This window comes from Narcine bancroftii, chromosome 3 (genome assembly GCF_036971445.1).
Source record: "Narcine bancroftii isolate sNarBan1 chromosome 3, sNarBan1.hap1, whole genome shotgun sequence".
Classification (NCBI taxonomy): Eukaryota; Metazoa; Chordata; class Chondrichthyes; order Torpediniformes; family Narcinidae; genus Narcine; species Narcine bancroftii.
This window is the reverse complement of record NC_091471.1, coordinates 269,928,393-269,948,351: the sequence shown is the minus strand read 5'-3', so window position 1 is coordinate 269,948,351 and position 19,959 is coordinate 269,928,393. Positions and strand designations below refer to the sequence as shown.

Here is a 19,959-nt window from a genome sequence, read left to right as displayed (position 1 = left end):
GCCTGCCACATTGACCACCACCAGTGGGCTGATATCGCCTCAAACTGTGCATCTTGGTGCCTCACAGTTTGGCGGGCAGCAACCTCCTTTGAAGAAGACCGCAGAGCCCACCTCACTGACAAAAGGCAAAGGAGGAAAAACCCAACACCCAACCCCAACCAACCAATTTTCCCCTGCAGCCGCAGCAATCGTGTCTGCCTGTCCCGCATCGGACTTGTCAGCCACAAACGAGCCTGCAGCTGACGTGGACTTTTACCCCCTCCATAAATCTTCGTCCGCGAAGCCAAGCCAAAGAAAGAACACTGAAGGAAACTTTTCTTTATGTCAATAAAACTAGAGGTAAGAGAGAGAGAGAGATTTAAAGGGGATCTGAGAAAGGTCTGTTTCACCCAGAGAGTAGCCTGATACACCAGTTGAAGCAAAACAAAAATGAGCAGCAGAGGTGGAAAGTATTCAGAGACAATTTCAATAAAATTAGCAGAGAAGAACGGGAGATGAGGGAGATGGTCATTTCAGAAGATGCAATTCAGCAAAAGGACTCTCCATTGATGGCAATTGTAGAGTGTGGATTAAAGGAGATCACCAAGTTCAATATTGAAAATAATTTAAAAATTGGTGTAATCAACATGATTATAACTGGAAAAAATGACAAGGGCAACCCAAGTTAGTCCCCAATTATAGAGCATTTGGTGAATGTTGAGGACAAGTGGTTATAGAAAAAACATTATTGGCATTGAGCTCAAACTTCTGACCTATTGGGGTCCTGCGAGGAAGGGGGTCCAAAGAAGAACTACTTCACCAGAAGAGGGTAACAATTTGGGGTGTGTTGCCTAAGTGGGTAGAGAAGTTTTTAATGAATTGAACTGCCAAGGCATTGAAGGCTAATTGGAATTAGTATAGATGGATAAGTGGTAAGAACATGGTGAAGCCAAGGGCTTGTTTCCATGATGTAGACTCTATGACTCAAGATGGGAAACTATGGTTTGATACACAAACTGCAATTTAAAAGTTCTTGCAGGTATTTTCAAATCTCTGCTTATTGCCTCCAAATATTAGCAAATCCTTGCAGTTCAATAGTGCCCCCGAGGTTCCTGTACTCCTCAAATTCTGGAGTCCCACCTCCTTGATTTTTAATCCTTTTGAACCATTGCTCGCCATGTCTTACGCAGTCTGGATCCTAAGTACCAAAACTCCTTCACCAAATCTTTCCTCCTCTTTCACTCTCTCATCTTCTTTATGTCACTCCTTAAAACCCAACTCTCTGACCGTGCTTTCGTAAACCTGATCTAACATCTTCAATAGCTCAGATTTTTTACAACAAAAGTGGCATGGCTTTAGCAAGTTACATTCATTGCAGCAGACAAGGGATTTTAACAGATATTTATATTATGTAGAGATTTATTGTAAAGGGAAATATTGTTTTCTTCTGATTAATGAATTTGACTTTAAGTAAAATAATTAAGTGGTTCCCAAGTTGTTCATTTTGTGATTTCTGATGGCCAATTTCCTGGAACCCATCTTTGTTATTGTTCAATTAATATAGTATATTTAACACAGAAGCTTTAGTGAGATTGCAAAATGGCAATCTGAAAAATGGCAGCTAGGAAGGACACATTTTAAACTTTAATGTTAAAGACACTAACTAAAACTAGAAGTCAACCATAACAAACTAATTAGTGGTATATAACATACCATCAAATCACAGGAAAAAAAATATCTTCGGAATCAATTTCATAAAATTGATAACTATGGGGAGTTTCTTGAACCATGTAATATCAATAATAGGACAAAGAAATTAAAAATAAGGCTCTATATTGCAGGGAGAATATTTTAATAATTTAAACAGAGCACAGTGCATTCAACAATCCAACAGTGAATAATCCAGCCCCCAGATTCACCCACTGGAACATAATCTACTCATGCTTTAAAATGATGTCGAAGAACATTACAACCAAATTACTGAATTGCTGATTATAGAGCATAAAACATTTTAGCACAGTACAGGCACTTTGGCCCATTGATGGAAATCCACTCAACAATCTATACTTTCCCTATCTCACAGCCATAACCCTCCATTTTCTTGCATCCATGTGCCTGCCCCCTTTTGTACCAGCCTCCACCACCACGCTTGGCAATGGACACCAGGCACCCTCTGCGTTAAAAAAGAACTTACCCTGACATCCCTAAAAATTCCTCCCCTCACCTTGTATAATTTGTAGTTCCCAGGCTTTTCCCTTCAGCCCTTCCCAAACAAAGGCACATCTGCCCTCCACGAGTATATTCTAGTTTCCAGTTAGTACATTGCAACAGAATCTATTAGCTAGAGCAAAGTCAATGAATCTGACCTCAGTCTCGGCCTCGTGAACTTTCTGCTGGGATTGAAGAATCTCCTTTTCAATCTTTTGGATTCGATTAATCCTCAGCTGTCAAGAAAGAAACAAACTTGTCAGTACACTAATGCGGTTTCTTTAATCTGCCAGAGAATTGCAGTCCCATTTTATCGTCTCTCTTGATTTAGAAGTCGGAGCAAGGAGACCAATGGAATTATTGGCCTTGTTTTAAGATGGCCTACAGCTAGAAGCAGAATTATCATCCAGCATTCACATTCCTAAATGCTATCCATTTACAAAGGTTTCTTTTTTTTTTAACCAAGTCCTCCTCTCAGCACAACTACATGGTTTATTTGCTTTCAAACTACTCTCCACTCAATGCCTCTTTAATTTTGAAAATTTATTTACAGCATGGTAGAAGCTGATGCCACCCCATTAACCTACAATCCCACACATTTTGAAGGGTGGGAGGAAACCAGATCATCCGTGGGAAACCCACGCAGACACGGGATTATGCACAAACCCCTTACCGACAGCACCGGATTCGAGGCAGAGTCACTGACGCTGCAACAGCATACTTCATTGCAATAATTACCCCACTTTTTTCAAGAAACATTATTTAGGTTTGGTCATGGGTAAAGGTATTTTTAAATATATTTTATAAGACAACTTTGTTTGCTTTTGTGGGGGTTTGGTAAATTGCACATAGACTCTGTCCTGTGCCCTTAACCTCACCATTATCTTCTGAAAAATAAAGTCAAGAAGAAGGAAGAGCATTGGCTAGGAAATATTAAAGAAAATTTCCTTTACATTAACACTGAATAATGCTCTGGTCAATAATCGTAAAATAAATAATTTGCTGGATATGAGGGCAGCATTTCTGTGCTCTGACCTGCTGAACCTGCATGGCAAATGTTTCCAACTGTCCAGAATCACCATCACCTGCCCACATTGGACCTAGGCTTAACAGGGTAGCCCATCTAATAGACACAATACAAGAGGGCCCACCCCTGAAGTACCACTGATAGCCAAAAGCAATGGCAAAGCAAGGGGACCGAGCTATCCTACAGAGAATATTGTCACTGCATTCAATTCTAATTAAAAAGGTCTGATATTCAGGGCATTTAATGCTGTTAAAATTAGTAAAGTATCTTTAAAAATTAAACTAAAATGTAGAAAAAACTAGAATTAGAAGTCTAAACTCAAAATATATACATTTTGAGAACATAGAACATTACAACACAGAACAGGCCCTTTGGCCCACGATGTTCACCAATCCATGTATAGACCAAAAAAAAAACTAAATCCTCTCTACCTCATAACCCTCTATTTTCTTTTATCCATGTGCATGTTTAAGAATCTCTTAAATGTCCCTTTTGTTCCAGCCTCCACCAACACTCTGGCAATGCATTCCAGGTACCCACAACTCTGTATAAAAACTAACCCCTGATGTCTCCCCTAAACCTTCACTTTGTACAGATGTCCTCTGGGAAAAATATGCTGTCTACCTTATCTATGACTCTCATAACCTAGCTGACCACTATCAGGTCTCCTCGCATCCTTCAAAGAGAAAAGCCCAACTCTACTAACCTTGCTTCATGAGACACACTTTCCAATCCAAGGAACATCCTGGTAAATCTCCTCTGCACCCTCTCCACAGCTTCCACATCCTTCCTGTGTTGAGGTGAGCAGAACTGAGCACAATATTCTAAGTGTGGCTTCACCAGAGATTTATAGAGCTGCAACATCGCCTCATGATTCCTGGATTCAATCCCCTGACTAATGAAGCCCAACATACCAGAGGCCTTCTTAACTATCTCATCTTTAATAGACATTTCACTTTCCATTGTTAAATGCAGGGGTTTTGATTGGTTATCTAATATAAAATAATTGAGAAAAATCAGAACATCGACCCTTCTCTGGTGTTCTTTAAAATTAGTTCCTATGGCATGATTAAAATAGATTATAATATTAATTCAGTCCCCACACATTGCTGTTGCTTTAGCTTAACATCCAGTCAAATCCAGCCTACGTTTATCTTATTAAAAAACACCATCTGGCATGCAGATGGGAGGATGATTCCAATCTCTTGTGCAGAGTGAGTGGGTTGGAACTGTCTTTGGATTCCAATATCCTTCCATTTGGTGAATGCAGGCTTCGTTCTGTAGTATGTTAGTGATCGATGTCGGAAATTTGGACCTTTAGGCAGGTGATTGAATTCATTCAATGTGAAGTTCTGGGTTCGCAAAAGCAATACTTTGCATTTCTGTGACTGCTTTAAAGTAGTAAAAGATCTCAATGCTCTTAACAGGAACAAGTAAAACAAATTTGATCTTGCCTCCACTATGTCTGAAATATAACATAACATAACAATTACAGCACGGAAACAGGCCATTAGGCCCCTCTAGTCTGCACCGAACCAAACACCCCTTTCTAGTCCCACCTCCCTGCACAATGCCCATAACCCTCCATCTTCTTCTCATCCATATACCTGTCCAACCTTTTCTTAAATAATACAATTGACTCCGCCGCCACTATTTCTCCTGGAAGCTCATTCCACACGGCTACCACTCTCTGAGTAAAGAAGTTCCCCCTCATGTTACCTCTAAACCTCTGCCCCTTAATTCTTAACTCATGTCCTCTTGTTTTAATCTTTCCTCCTCTTAACGGAAATAGTCTATCCACATCCACTCTGTCTATCCCTTTCATAATCTTAAATACTTCTATCAAATCCCCTCTCAACCTTCTACGGTCCAAAGAATAAAGACCTAATCTGTCCAATCTCTCCCTATATTCTAGATGCTTAAACCCAGGTAACATTCTGGTAAACCTTCTCTGCACTCTCTCCACTCTGTTTATATCCTTCCTATAATTAGGCGACCAGAACTGCACACAGAACTCCAAATTAGGCCGCACCAACATCTTATACAATCTCAACATCACCTCCCAACTCCTATATTCCATGCAATGATTGATAAAGGCCAGCATACTAAAAGCCTTCTTCACCACCCTATTCACGCGAGTTTCTACCTTCAGGGAACGATGTACCGTTACTCCTAAATCTTTCTGCTCTTCTGTATTCATCAATGCTCTCCCATTTACCACGTATGTCCTATTCTGATTCTTCTTACCAAAATGAAGCACCTCACACTTATCAGCATTAAATTCCATCTGCCATTTTTCAGCCCACTTTTCTAAGCAGCCCAAATCCCTCTGCAATCCTTGAAAACCTTCTTCATTATCCACTATTCCACCTATCTTAGTATCGTCTGCATATTTACTAATCCAATTCACCACCCCATCATCTAGATCATTAATGTATATAACGAACAACAATGGGCCCAATACAGATCCTTGAGGCACACCACTGGTCACCGGCCTCCAACCTGACAGACAATTATCCACTACCACTCTCTGGCCTCTCCCTTTCAGCCAATGTTCAATCCATTTGACTATCTCAAAATTTATACCTAAAGACTGCACCTTCCTAACTAACCTTCCATGTGGTACCTTATCAAAGGCCTTACTGAAGTCCATATAGACAACATCCACTGCACTACCCTCATCCACATTCCTAGTCACCTCTTCAAAAAATTCAATCAGATTGGTCAAACATGACCTTCCTCCCACAAATCCATGTTGAGTGCTCCTGATCAGACCCTGTCTATCCAGATGTTTATAAGTACTATCTCTAAGAATTTTCTCCATTAATTTACCTACCACAGACGTCAAACTTACAGTTGCCAGGCTTCCTCCTTGAACCCTTTTTAAATAACGGAACCACATGCACAATGCGCCAATCCTCCGGCACTATCCCCATATCTAATGACATTTGGAAAATTACCGCCAGAGCTTCTGCTATTTCCTCCTTCACTTCTCTCAATGTCCTGGGGAAGATCCTGTCTGGTCCCGGAGACTTATCCACCTTTATATTCTTCAAAAGCCTTAAAACTACACCTTTTGTAATCTCTATATTCCCCATATTTACCCAATTTGCTTTTTTTTAATCTCACATCTCCCAATATCCTTCTCCTTAGTGAATACCGAAGAAAAGAAACTGTTCAATATCTCCCTCATTTCTCTAGGCTCCACACAGTTTTCCGCTCTGATTTTCTAAGGGACCAATTTTGTCTCTAGCTTTCCTCTTACCATTAAGATATTTGTAGAACTCTTTTGGATTAGTTTTCACCCTGCTTGCCATAGTTTCCTCGTACCTTCTTTTAGCTTTCCTAATTCCTCTCTTAAGATTACTCTTACATTCAATGTTGAGGATGGAGCTCCATCCTCAACATCCATTGGAGCGCTTACACCCCTAATGTCGAAGTACTCGAGATGGCAGAGGTCGACAGCATCGAGTCCACGCTGCTGAAGATCCAGCTGCGCTGGATGGGTCACGTCTCCAGAATGGAGGACCATCGCCTTCCCAAGATCGTGTTATATGGCGAGCTCTCCACTGGCCACCGTGACAGAGGTGCACCAAAGAAAAGGTACAAGGACTGCCTAAAGAAATCTCTTGGTGCCTGCCACATTGACCACCGCCAGTGGGCTGATAATGCCTCAAACCGTGCATCTTGGCGCCTCACAGTTTGGCGGGCAGCAACCTCCTTTGAAGAAGACCGCAGAGCCCACCTCACTGACAAAAGGCAAAGGAGGAAAAACCCAACACCCAACCCCAACCAACCAATTTTCCCTTGCAACCGCTGCAATCGTGTCTGCCTGTCCCGCATCGAACTTGTCAGCCACAAACGAGCCTGCAGCTGACGTGGACTTTTTACCCCCTCCATAAATCTTCGTCCGCGAAGCCAAGCCAAAGAAAAAAAGACATTCAATGTATCTTTCAAACATCTCCTTAACTCCATGCTTCTTATATCTAATGTACGACTCCCTTTTTCTTCAAACCAAGTTTCCAATATTCCTTGAAAACCATGGCTCTCTCAAACCTTTTGCCCCTCCTTTTAACCTAACAGGAACATAAAGCTTTTGCACTCTCAAAATCTGATCTTTAAAAGACTTCCATCTCTCTACTACATCCTGCCCATAAAACAAATTGTCCCAATGCACACCCTGCAAGTCCTTTCGCATCTCCTCAATTCTAGCTTTTCCCCCAATCAAAAACCTCAACCCTTGGCCCTGACTTCTCTCTTTCCATAATGACATTGAAGCTGATGGCATTATGATCACTGAACCCGAAGTGCTCGCCAACACTAACCTCCGTCACTTGACCCATCCCATTTGCCAACAGTAGATCTAACACTGCTCCTTCTCTGGTCGGCACCTCTACATATTGTTGTAAAAAAACTATCTTGCACACATTTCACAAACTCTAACCCATCCAGTCCTTTCACAGAATGTGTTTCCCAATCAATATGTGGAAAATTAAAATCTCCCATAATTACAACCCTGTGCTTATCACAAATATCTACTATCTCCCTACAGATTTGCTCCTCTAGGTCTCGGTCCCCTTCGGGTGGTCTATAATACACCCCTACAAGTGTAACCTCTCCTTTCCTACTCCTCAGTTCCACCCAAATATGTCCTGCATTGAAAGAAACTCTGGGTTTAACTGTATTGATATCTTGATTGCCAACAAATTTCTTTCAAAAGGTTTGCTTCCTGAAGAAAAATTGAGGATTATGATAGACAACTTCAAGTTGAACACAAAGATAATTTCAGATTTGCTGTATTACATAGGAAGTTGTGGAAATATTCAATTATTGAATTTAGTAGGTTTAATCGCATATTGATGCTGACACATTGGGTTAGTTCAACTGATCCAAAAATGTTTAGCTGCTGATTTTCATTTGTACTCAGCATCTGATGCCTCTCGTGTCAGCCAGTGTTGATGGATTCCAGTTGCCCTGATACCACTTTTCAATGTTCTGGTGAAACCTTTCACCATGTTTGACACTGACTGCACCAAGATCATCAAGGAAGAAGTCCAAGGACCTTGACCATGAAGTGACACAGCACATCAAGTGATGCAGCACGCATTCCCCCATCTTTTGTAAATGACTTTTCTGCACTTGACATCCACGTATTCCATTCCTCGTGCACATGGTCTTTGAATGGCTTGTTCAAGCAGACATCAAGAGGTTGCAATAGAGACGTCAAACTGCCCAGGATAACCACCATGTATTATGTAGTACTAATCTACTTTTAGTCTTCAGTTAAGTGGTTACGAAACATATCCCAGACTAACCACCTGGTCACCCGTTTCACACATTGTCTATCCATAGTTTTATACCATTTTCATCCATCCATCCCTTTTCATAAAAATGTACAAAAATATCTTTCCACAGTTCTATTGCCTCTCATGTCGAAATTCATGGGGGTTTTGTCCATGTTTCCGATATTTGCCAATACAAACTCGTGTTTATACCGGTTCCATATAATAGACTGGTGGAAACTTGCAACTTCATGATCAAGATTTTTTGGCAGTTTCTGTGCAATTTTTTTTGGCGTAATACCAAATTTTTCCTGTTCAAGAAACGATTGCACCAGCCGACTGTAGCCTCAGTATCATCACTGAGGTCTGAGTGTGACTTGGCCCACTGCAGTGCAAATGTTCTTATTTTGGGTGACCATGTAGCAATCTTGCCTCTGTTCACGGTCACATTCTCCAACATGATTTTCTAACTCTGGCCAATGAATGATTCCTTTTCTCAAAGAACTTTGCCTTTTTGGTATGTTTCTTAAAAGTCTCTTCTTTCTTTCTCCAATCTCTTACCAACTTCTCAGGCACATCTAATTTTCTTGCAACAGCGCAGTTTTTGGTTTCTTGGCCATTTCTATCACTTTCAACTTAAAGCTTGCTTCATATTTTCATCGCATGCTGTGTTGTGTCGATGGACCCTCCATGACAGCAATGACCTCCAGTCAACGCCCAGCAGATCAATCCACGTGATCTATGGCAGTCCATGTTTATGCCGGTCAACAGCCCATCTCAAGCATCGTGAGCTTTGGGGTCGACTTGTCGCTGATCAATGGGGTACCCCAGTCAGAAAATGGGGGTCAACTTTATACTGAGGCTAAAAAGGGTGGTGGGTGTGTGGTATTTTTTACTGTATGCCAGTCAACTTGTACGCCGAAATATACGGTATATCTAAAATTTTAAGGTGATTTTCATTATCAGCATTCCAAAATCTATAAGTACACCTAAAGGTGTTCAGCAAGCAAAATCTTCATTGTCCAATGTAGTTAGGACCAAAATATGTTGCTACTGGGTAACTATTTAACAGGTGACCGCTGTGGTTTTGGGGAACACCTTCTGCAATACTGTGTGTAATTTTGGTATTAATATCTAAGGAATCAATGCAACTCAGGTACACTACACTAATTCTAGGAAAGAGGGAATTATCCAATGAGGCAAGGTTGAGTAAACTAAACCTCCACTCATTGACATTTAGAAGAAAGGAGGTAATCACATCAAGATGTGTAAGAGTCTAAGAGGGATTGATGTTAGGCACCAAAAATCTGCTTCTTCAGGTTAGAATATCTCATACTAAGAAATCACCTTTAGCAGAAGGTCATTTAGCTCTAAGATGGGGAGAACCTGTTCATCATAATTTGAATGCTCAATTATTGGGGCACTAAGGCATAGAGAGGTTAGGGGGGAAATCAAAGGTGAGATCTTATTTAATGGAGTGAAACACAAAGGACTGCAGTCGCTGTGATGTGGTCAAAACATGGAACCCAGCTGATCTCACAACATCCATAGGAGGTCAAGATATATGACTGACATTTTGGGCCTGAGCCCTTCTTCATGGCGAGAGGAAGGGGTCAGGCCTGAAACGTCAGTCATATATCTTAACCTCTTTTGGACACTGAGAGACCAGCTAAGTTCCTCCAGCATTTCTTTTTCAGTATTTTTATTGAATTTTACATAATAGTACATAAGTAACAATAAAAAATGATGCACAAAACTAATACAAACTGTCAGAGCAAAAAAGCACAATATGTCAAAGAAAAAAAATTCTTACACAATAGAAATTCATGGGTAAATTGAAAAAAAAAAACATTTCTTATTTAATGATCTTATCCTGCTCCTATTTCTAATATTCTTGAATTTATCCGGCAAAAAAAACTAGCATTTTATTGGCATTCCTAAACCTGCATGTTAACTTTCTGTATTTCATATACGAAGATACCCATTTCCATTTGTATCACGTTTTGTTCTCCCATACTGTGTAAATAATAATCTGTTTTTAAATGCTTCCTTCCGAAGAGGATAACTTAATTACACATGGAACATGGTGAATCTCTCGTCTCCTTTTTGAGTGGTCATTGACCAGGAATAATTGAGCATGTTGCAATTCCTGAGGAGGCTTTGAGAAGCAGAGGAGACAACCCACGGGACAGTGACCATGGCAGCAGACCAGTGAGGGGCTCTGTGGCTGAAGGAAGCACACAAGCTGCAGGTTGCTGGCAACTCGAGGTGAGGAAACCACAGAGGCTGTGGGCTGCCGGAGACTGCGGTCAAGGGACTTGCACCAGGCCGCAGACTGCTGGAGACTGAATCAAAACTGGCAGAAGGGGGACCAAATGTCAGAACCAGGATGCGAGAGGGTACAGATGGCGCTGAAGGGTTCTTGATTGCATCAGAGGTTCGGATCTGGAGCTCAGGTTGCCGCTGGTTTCGACTGGACTGTGCGGCTGCAGGAGCACTGGGGGTGGGGGGAATCCACGGACTCTGCGGGAACTTTCTTTTGCTTCTCTTTCTCTGACTTTAAGAGGTACTTCAGGCAATTTCTGCCGATGGCGAACCTGTCTGTTTTACAGCAGACAAAAGCAATTTCATGCAATATGACACAGTTTTTATTACATGACAATAAATTGAATCTTGAATAGTTTCCTCAATCTGTCTGGTAACTTCCTCCTGTGACCTAGCTCAGAGTAGAACTATTCTGATCAAAGGCAGTTAGGGAACAGCATTAAAAGGGTGCCTGCAATGCCTCAATCCTGAAAAATTAATATTTCAAAAGTTCTAACCAGCAAAGGACTCGTGCCCTTTATCAGAGATGTCAAGCGCATGATCTAAGCTGATCATGCGCATGATCTGAGCTGCCACCTTTCATCACTCCCACTTTGACAATAACAGGGTCTTCGTCTTCGCTCAACAATCATCAGGCTTTTTCCTTTCATTTCTCCTGGACGAATCTGAGCTCAAATCCCACCACTTCAATCATTGTGTTGAAGTGATTGATTCTGAAATCTCAAAATCCAGGGCTTCTGGAGTGGCTCGATATATCTGGTCAGCTCATTATTTCAGGTAGCTTCAATTCCATTCCAACCCAGTCTCAAAGTCTGTGTGATACATGTTTCCCAATGGATTTCTAGCTTCTGGTGAAGAACATGCAGAGCGTGCAAAGTAATACAAGGGAAACATAGAGTTCCAAAAGATGTGCCTAATTTACTTGTGGTTCTTCTCAAACTTCACACACGTGATCAAATGTGTAAGACAATGACATTGAGCTTATTTGCTTTAACTTTAAGCTCGGGATATTTAAACAAGCCCTCAACCCTATTCCACTAGCCAATTTTCCACAGGGTGGCATTTAAATATTTGAAAATTTCTCCAGATCACAAGATAAAGGAACAGAATTAGGCCATTCAGCCCATCGTCTGCTCCACAAATCCACCCCGAGCTAAACTGTTCTCACTTCTAGTTCCAATTTCCTGCCTTTTCCCAGATCCTTGATACCTTGACTAATTAGATATTTGTCAATCTTCCCTTTAAACTTCAATAATTGGGCCTCCACAGCTGCAGGTGGCAATGAATTCCATTTAACTGCTGCAGAGAGATTTCAGAACAATCGATTGGGGAGGAGAAAAGGTGGTGGGAGAAAAATTCTATACAGGGACAATGACTTTATCCAGTGGAAAGGACAATTTTAACCTACCTGGAGGGACTCATCATCCTTACCGACTCTAGATTCAGTCAGTCCCTAACACTAATTTATATGTAAATCATTGCCTGAATAAGGTAACTGTGGCTATGAATGTTCATTTTATGTTTTGTGGAATATTTGAAGTTCTGCTAAGTGTGACTTTTTAGTTTGAGACTTTCATAGATAAACAACATGTTTAGGATGCAGATTTCTTGTTGGAAAATTACAGGGAAAAGCTTTCGAGTTTCCATCCATTACAATTCATTGGTGGAATATTTTGAATTGGTAAATTATAGATTCCAAGCCAACACTTCCTATAAGCTCCACCTGCATGCCAGGTATGGCAAATCAAGATTTCAAAGTTTGGTTTTCTATTGTTGAAAGCAACTGAAATACAGTAAAAACCCTGGTCTCCACCACCTATGGGGATTTGTAATGCCGGATAAGTGAATTTTCTGGTTGCTTGACACTGCAGGTTGCATGATTGACAAACTATTGCAGATGCACATCAATTTTAAACTTCCATATTTTTTAATCTATTTATTTTCTGCTTTTTTTTGGTGGTTGCTTGAAGTTGCTGGTGGCTTCAATTCCAGATTACTCTATATCAACGAGTCTCAAAATTTCAGCCTAGGGAGCTTCCAATGGAACTTTTTCTTCTGGGAATCCAAATTCAATAAGAGGAGAGACCATTCTGTTTAATTTATTATAGCATTGCATGGCTACTTCAAATGAACAGTTAGTCTGGAAGGTAGGGTCCAAAGTGATCAGTCAGTTTCAAAACTAGCTTAGTGATAGGAGTCAGAGGGTAGAAGTGGATGGATGGTTGCTTTTCTGATGAGAGGCCTGTTACCATCATTAGTTGCATGGTTTATTGAATTGGCAAGTTATACAGGCTCTGCAATGGGTTTTAACCAACTTGGGAAAGATACCTGCAAGCACATTGCGATTATCTTAGAAAAATGAAGACCACCTCATTTTCCGAGATTATCTCAGAATTTCAGGGTGGCCAGAGGTTCAATGGGATATTCAATGGTTTGGTCTGTTATCCCAGTCCAACAGGTAGCTGTGAGCTAGAGTTCAGATGCCAGTTCACCCAATCTCCTGCTCGGCTGTTGAACTCAAGGGTAGAACGTGGAAGTGCCGAGGTGAGGGGCCAGGTTCACTTCACATTACACCAGGCCCAGTGAGTTAGCAGAGGTGTCCCCATCAGAATGATACTCCAGTGCAAGCTTTTGGGTTAGTTGTCTGAGATCTCCTCACAATTCATGGCCCAAGCTAGGTCATTGGACAGCCTTATTCAATCGCATAGCATATCAAAGGTAAATGTAGCTTTGAGGGTATTGGGAACAATGGTCTGATTGAGCACAATCCAACCATTAAAATGCTTCAGTTCAACCAGTTTTTGACTTGTGTTGGTTGAACTCAGCTTGAGTATAGAATGATATGGCAAGTGACTGAAGTGACAAACATTTTGAATGCAAATTAATAGGTGAACTGGACATCTGGCTCTTTGCTGGATGTTACCAGATATACAATTATTGCTGCTGTGGTTTCTGTCAAAGCCAAAATAATCTGTTTGTGCTTGGGCATTGATAGTGAACTCTATGTCCTATAAATAATCTCATTCGAAATACAATAACTTTGTATTTTGTATTTACCATGGGGAACTTTCAATACTGAAATATTTGACTATGCAAGTATCTAAAATAGACATAGTCACCAGCACAGTACCAGACACTCTTTGCCAACCTGTTGGCCTTTCCCTCCATTCAGGATTGTTACAGTTGACCATTATTAGCATTACAGCCCACAAACAATAGAACATCTCCAAAGAAAGCCTGCTGATGCTGTGATTGTGGGGGAAAAAAAAACACAGAAATGCTGGAGGAACTCAGCCAGTCTCGCAGGGTCCAGAGAAGATGGATACATTACAAACATTTCGGGCCTGGGCCCTTCTTCAAGGTATGAGCAAAGAACAGGAAGGCATCAGAATAAAGACTGAAGACTGGCAGGGGAGGGGTTCAGACCAACAAAAGTTGTCAATTGAATAAGAGGAAAGATGAGAATCGATTTTAGTTCTGTGAAAGGAGACGGGGTGGGGGGGGGAAGAGAGAGAGAGAAAGGTGGCAGGGGAAGAAGAAGGGCAGGGGGGAGGGTGAGTTTAATGGAAATTGGAGAAGTCGCTATTAATGCCCTCCAGTTGGAGGGTGTCCAAAAGGAAGATGTGGTGTTCCTCCAATTTGCAGGTGGTCTCAGTCTGCCCATGGTCTCATGCACTGCCAGACTGAGACCATCTGCAAATTGGAGGAACAACACCACATCTTCCTTTTGGACACCCTCCAACTGGAGGGCATTAATAGCGACTTCTCCAATTTCCATGTTGGAAAGGGAATGGGAAACATCTTTACCTCCTCCGGATGCTGTGAAACCGGATGAGTTCCTTCAGCATTTCTGTGTGTTTTTAAAAGATCTGCTAATGCATTGTTGGTGGTTTTAGCATCAACCTGTTCACCTAATGGCTTTGTGTGAAATGGTGTGGTTCAGCATGGTTCTGGCCAGTGAAAAAATGTGAGGTAATTAAACATCTTACTCTGAAATTAAAATCCTGCACCTGATTAACATTTTCATTTATGCCCAGGCAACTCATCAGGCAGGACAAACGGAACTTGCCAAGTTCTATCAGGTCATCCAGTGCCTCCAGCAAGAGCACTGCCAAATAGTATAATCCTGCACTACTGAACATGCAATTAGTGCACTGACCTAAAACACCAGAGACAGCAACAAAATGACAGGAACCTCAGATCTCCGAGAAGCTGGGAAGGTCATGTGCTGTGCAGTGGCCAATGTGAGTGCAGGAATCAATCGATGCATGAATATTAAATCCCAAGCAGCAGAGCCTGGTATCCAGTCACCTTGGTCCCCTTCCCCTTGGCATTGGATCAGCACCTCACTCTGCCAAATCTTTGTTGACAATACCATGCAACGACTTCCCCCCCCCCCCCCCCACCCCCATTAAAAGCAACCAGATCGAGGCAACTTGCCCTCTTCAACATGAAATTTGCAACCAGGAAGATTAGGTCTCTCATGGACAACCCCAGCAGAGACAGAATGGTCCTACACTATCAGCCCTAAACAATGTCACCAAGAGTGTCATCAAGTTTGCAGATGACACGACAGTTGTCTGCCTCATCAACAACAACGATGAGTCACACTACAGAGAAGAGGGGGAAAATCCCCTGAAATGGTGTGAGAATAACAACCAGAGTCTCAACATGGGCAAGAAGAAGGAGATGATCTTGAACTTCAGGAGGACCAAGAATGACCACCCTCCACTGTACATCAACAACTCTTTCGTAAAGAGAGTGAAGAGCACCAAGTTCCTTGGAGTTCACTTAACCAATGACCTAACATGGACACAGAACATCTCCTCACTAGTCAGGAAGGTGCAACAGTGAGTGCACTTTCTGAGAAAACTGAACCGGGGAAGACTGCCAGCCACCATTGTCAACCTTCTATAGGAGCTCTATCGAGAATGTCCTGGCCGGCTGCATCACAATGTGGTACGGTTGCTGCAGAGAAATAGATTGGAGGTCAATCCACAGGACCACAAGAGTGGCAAAGTGGATCACTGGAATCTCTCTCTCTTCAATCGACGTGATCTGCTGGGATGGTTGTCTGAAGAGGGCATGAAAAATCATTGAGGACCCCTTCCATCCTGCACACAGCATCTTTCAGCTGCTACCATCGAGGAAGAGATACAGGTGTATCAGAGCCAGCACCACCAGGCTGAGGAACAGATTCTTCCCATGGGCAGCGAGAATGCTGAATAACCAAAGGAACTTAGCACGCTACCATCCAAGATTCTCATATTCACTAAATATATAGATGAAATACTTGTCCTGTCTGTCTGTGTTATATCTGGTTGTGTGTCTGCATGAGAAAATGAAAACACTTTCATTGGGATGTACTTGTACAATCAGATGATAATAAATTTGATGTGACTCAAGATTCCCCAGTTTCCTCTCATCTCCAGCAACCCTCAGTGATGGTACAGATTCTATCACTAATGTGTATATGTACAGATGGTAGTGTAGGATGACTGTGATTGGCTGAGAGTGTAGCCACACCTACTGTCAGGTCTTAAAGGATTGCTTCTAGCCAGACCAGGTCATTCTGGACTGGTCAACCTACTTGTGATATGCTCCAGTCTTTTAGTTAATAAAAGCCTTGGTTTGGATCAACAAGTCTTTGGTTCTTTCAACGCATATTACACCTTCTCAAGGCAATTTTACAAAGTCATTGAAATCCTCTGCAAGGAAAAATCAACTAAAGTTGAAGTCCCCACCCCAGCCAACATCTCCAACAATGAGGACCTAACTGAATCCAATTAGGTCTGTGAGGCAGGCTATGTTATACACAAACCCAACTGGAGGGTGACAAATTCAGAGTTAAGTTTTAACTCCCTTTAAATGTAATTTCTTTGTTTTATTCATGTAATAAAATCTTCAAATAAAGTTTCCAAAAAAAAAGTTTCAACTCCCATACCACTTCAAGTAATCCCTATGCCATTGGTGCTCTGTGATTAGTAAGGGATTGCTTCAGGTGGTATGGGGGTGGAAAGAAAAAGTTTGAAAACCACTGTTTTTATCCTATCTAATTGACTCATTATGTGCACGGTTTCAGAACTCCAAAGGAAATGGGTGAATGACAATTTTTCTCAAGCAAAATATTTCAGTAACAATTGGGTTTAAAGCAGTGATTCTCAACCTTCCCTTCCCACTCACACACCACCTTAAACAATCCCTTACTAATCACAGAGTACATGGCATAGGGATTGCTTAAAGTGGGACGCGAGTAGAAAGAAAAATGTTGAGAACCATTGGTCCACCAGGTGGGCAGAGGAAAAGATTCAAGGTTGTGCTCAAAGCCTCTTTCACATAATGTGGTATAGCCATCAACTCCTGGAAAACCCTGATCCCTATGACCACTCATAGTGGGGAAGAAGTATTTGGGATGGATAAAGAACCTATAGGCTGCACATCAGATGAACAGAGAAGCCCCACTTGTTTGGCAAATTGACCGCACCCATCTAAAACTGCCCACCCACCCACTCCTTCAGAAGCTGACCACATCCTTTCATCTGAAGGGCTTCACCCTTCACTCATTGCCCCAGTGCTCACTGACCTAGCTCCCCATGAGATGATGTTCCCAAAAATCCCTGTGTCCCTCTCAGATGCTTCAGTGGCCACACACATTCAACTTGGTGATCTCTTCCATCCACCCCACATTTGAAATCTCTTGTGTTAGTCAAATGTTGGCTTCTTGTCAGCCTTCCCCCATCAGCCAACTGCCAAGTTCCTAAAGTTTGTAATTCCTTCCTAACCTACACCAACTCTCTCCCCTTTGGCAGCTCCTTAAACCCTTCCATCTAAATCCTGACTTGTCCCAACACTGTTTTTTTTTTTTAAATTTAACAGATTTATTGGAAGCTTTGATCTATTTTGTACATATTGGCAATGGTTCAGCAAAAGCAATCACATTGAGAATCAGTGATGAACATCTTCCACGTCCAGTTTAGAACTACAGAAAATTATGTATCAGAGCAATCTTTTTTGAAATTTAAATTTTATTGTTCTTTAAAGAAAGTTTTCCCAAACCCCCGAGTCAGTGTTAAAGTTATGTAAATCTTAAATTATAAAACTTAAACTTATGTATAAATTAGAAACAAGCATGGCAGCAAAAAAAATCAATACAATATTTAGATCTCTAATAACAGAAAGAAAACTGCTGTTTATTAATATGCCTCTCCACAACATCCACCACAATGTTGCCCCTAGGAAACCTATTTACCCCATTTTTGTGTATTGATATTCAATTGATCAAACTGTAAAACACACGTTCAAACACTGCCACTTTGGCCATTTCTAAGCCCACTCCTGAAATGATGGTTTCCTCCCCCCACCGATTCTTCCATCCTCCAAGTATATTGTGTCTTCCCACCATTATACAAGCCTGAATCCAATTTTGAGAGTATTTATCCCCAAATAACCCAAGGGTGTCCCCAAGGCAGAGTCTGGAGCTAAAAAGAATATGAATACCTGAAACTTCAATATGCTTAGGTTTTAAATTTAGACAGACAGCACGGTTACAAGCTTTTCAGTCCACGAACCCATGCCGTCCAATTACACCCAAATGACCTACAACCCCCTACGTTTTGAATGGTGGGAGAGAACCATAGCCCTTGGGGAAAACCTTTGCAGTCACGGAGAATGTACAAACTTTTTACAGACAGAGCGGGATTTGAAACCCAGCCCCAATTGCTGGCGCTGTTACAGCGTTGTGCTAACCGCTCGCCAACTGTGCCATCCCTCTTTAAATTTTTATTTACAATACAGTAGAAGCCAATTTAAGCCATTTAAACCCATGTCGGTCAGTTACACCCAAATTAACCTAACACCCTGCACGTTTTGGGGGCTGGGGGGGAAAACCCACGTAGACACAGGGAAAGTGTACAATCTCCTTAATGACAGCACTGTATTCAAACGGGAACTACTGTCACTGAAATACCGTCGCACTAAATGCTGCGCTAACCAAGCCGCCAATTATGTTAATCATTTCAATAACATTCTTGTTTGGTTCTTGTATTTACACTAAAAATATTATTTTTAATATTTCTATTTAATATTTAAAATTCATTTTATTGTCTCTTGACTGAAGCCATACAAATCTAAGAGAAAGGAATATACATTCTCATTAGAAAGCCCAGTAGCCCCTCTTGATTATTAACGAAAGTGGAAATTGTTCTAATAAATGTTCATTTTTGATGTTACCTGGAGCCATTCCATTGTGTTGTCACCTGCACCGTATCTCTCCTCAATAATGGCTTTGATCTGATGAGCTTCAGACTGAAGCTGCTGCCAAATTAAATCCATGTGCTTTGAAACCTAGGAAGGAAAGCCATTGATATATATCACAGACATACCAATGATATCAGGGTTCAAAGGGGTAGTTCAGAAAAAAATATATATTCTGCTCATTTTGTCAGAGGACGTGGATATCACTGACAAACACTGACATTTATTATTTATGTCTTAAGTCCTCGTGTCCTGAGGATGCAGATAAGAGACAAAATTATTAGTGGGTCCCAAGTCAGATTTCACATATTTCCATCCCCAAAGGATGTCATTGAATCAGCATGTATTGTCAACAATCAGGTAGTTTCATATTCATAATCACTTTTACCAATGCTAGGTAATTTTTCCAAATTCATTATTAGCTTACATTTAAGTTCCCCGATTGTAATGCCAGGGTTAAAACTAATTTATCCAGTTCTTTAATCCCCACATCTGTTGCCTGTCTCAAAACTTAATTGCTATTTTATCATACCAGTGGAGATCACAGAGGGTCAAGGGCAAATTTAATAGAACTGTTGAAATGATGAAGGACTTTGATTGAGTCAATCAGGAGAAATTGTCTCCAGCAACAAGGTTGGAAGCTGGTGAACAACATTTTCAGATAATGGACCAGAAAACCAGAGAAAGATGAGGAGGAAATCATTTATTCAGCAAATTCCCATTCTTTGGAAGGCACGTTCTGAAAGGATAGAGGGAGCAGATTCACTATAAATTTTCAAAAGGAAATTGGGGCAATACTTTGAAAGGAAAAATTTGCAGGAGTAAGGATGAGTGGGACTGAGTGGATTGCTTGTTCACGGAATCAGCACAGGTGTAATGCGCCTC

The 19,959-nt window shown here is 41.3% G+C and overlaps 1 protein-coding gene across 1 annotated transcript in view; it reads right to left on the bottom strand.

Annotated features, from left to right (window-relative positions):
• The window catches only part of apc2 (APC regulator of WNT signaling pathway 2), a 112,677-nt gene that overhangs the window by 56,941 nt on the left and 35,777 nt on the right, over positions 1-19,959 (bottom strand). Inside the window, exons 5-6 of the mRNA XM_069928108.1 lie at positions 19,051-19,164; positions 2,346-2,423 (exon numbers count right to left, since the gene is read on the bottom strand). Coding sequence (XP_069784209.1) covers positions 2,346-2,423; positions 19,051-19,164 — 192 coding nt within the window. The remainder of the gene's footprint in view (positions 1-2,345; positions 2,424-19,050; positions 19,165-19,959) is intronic.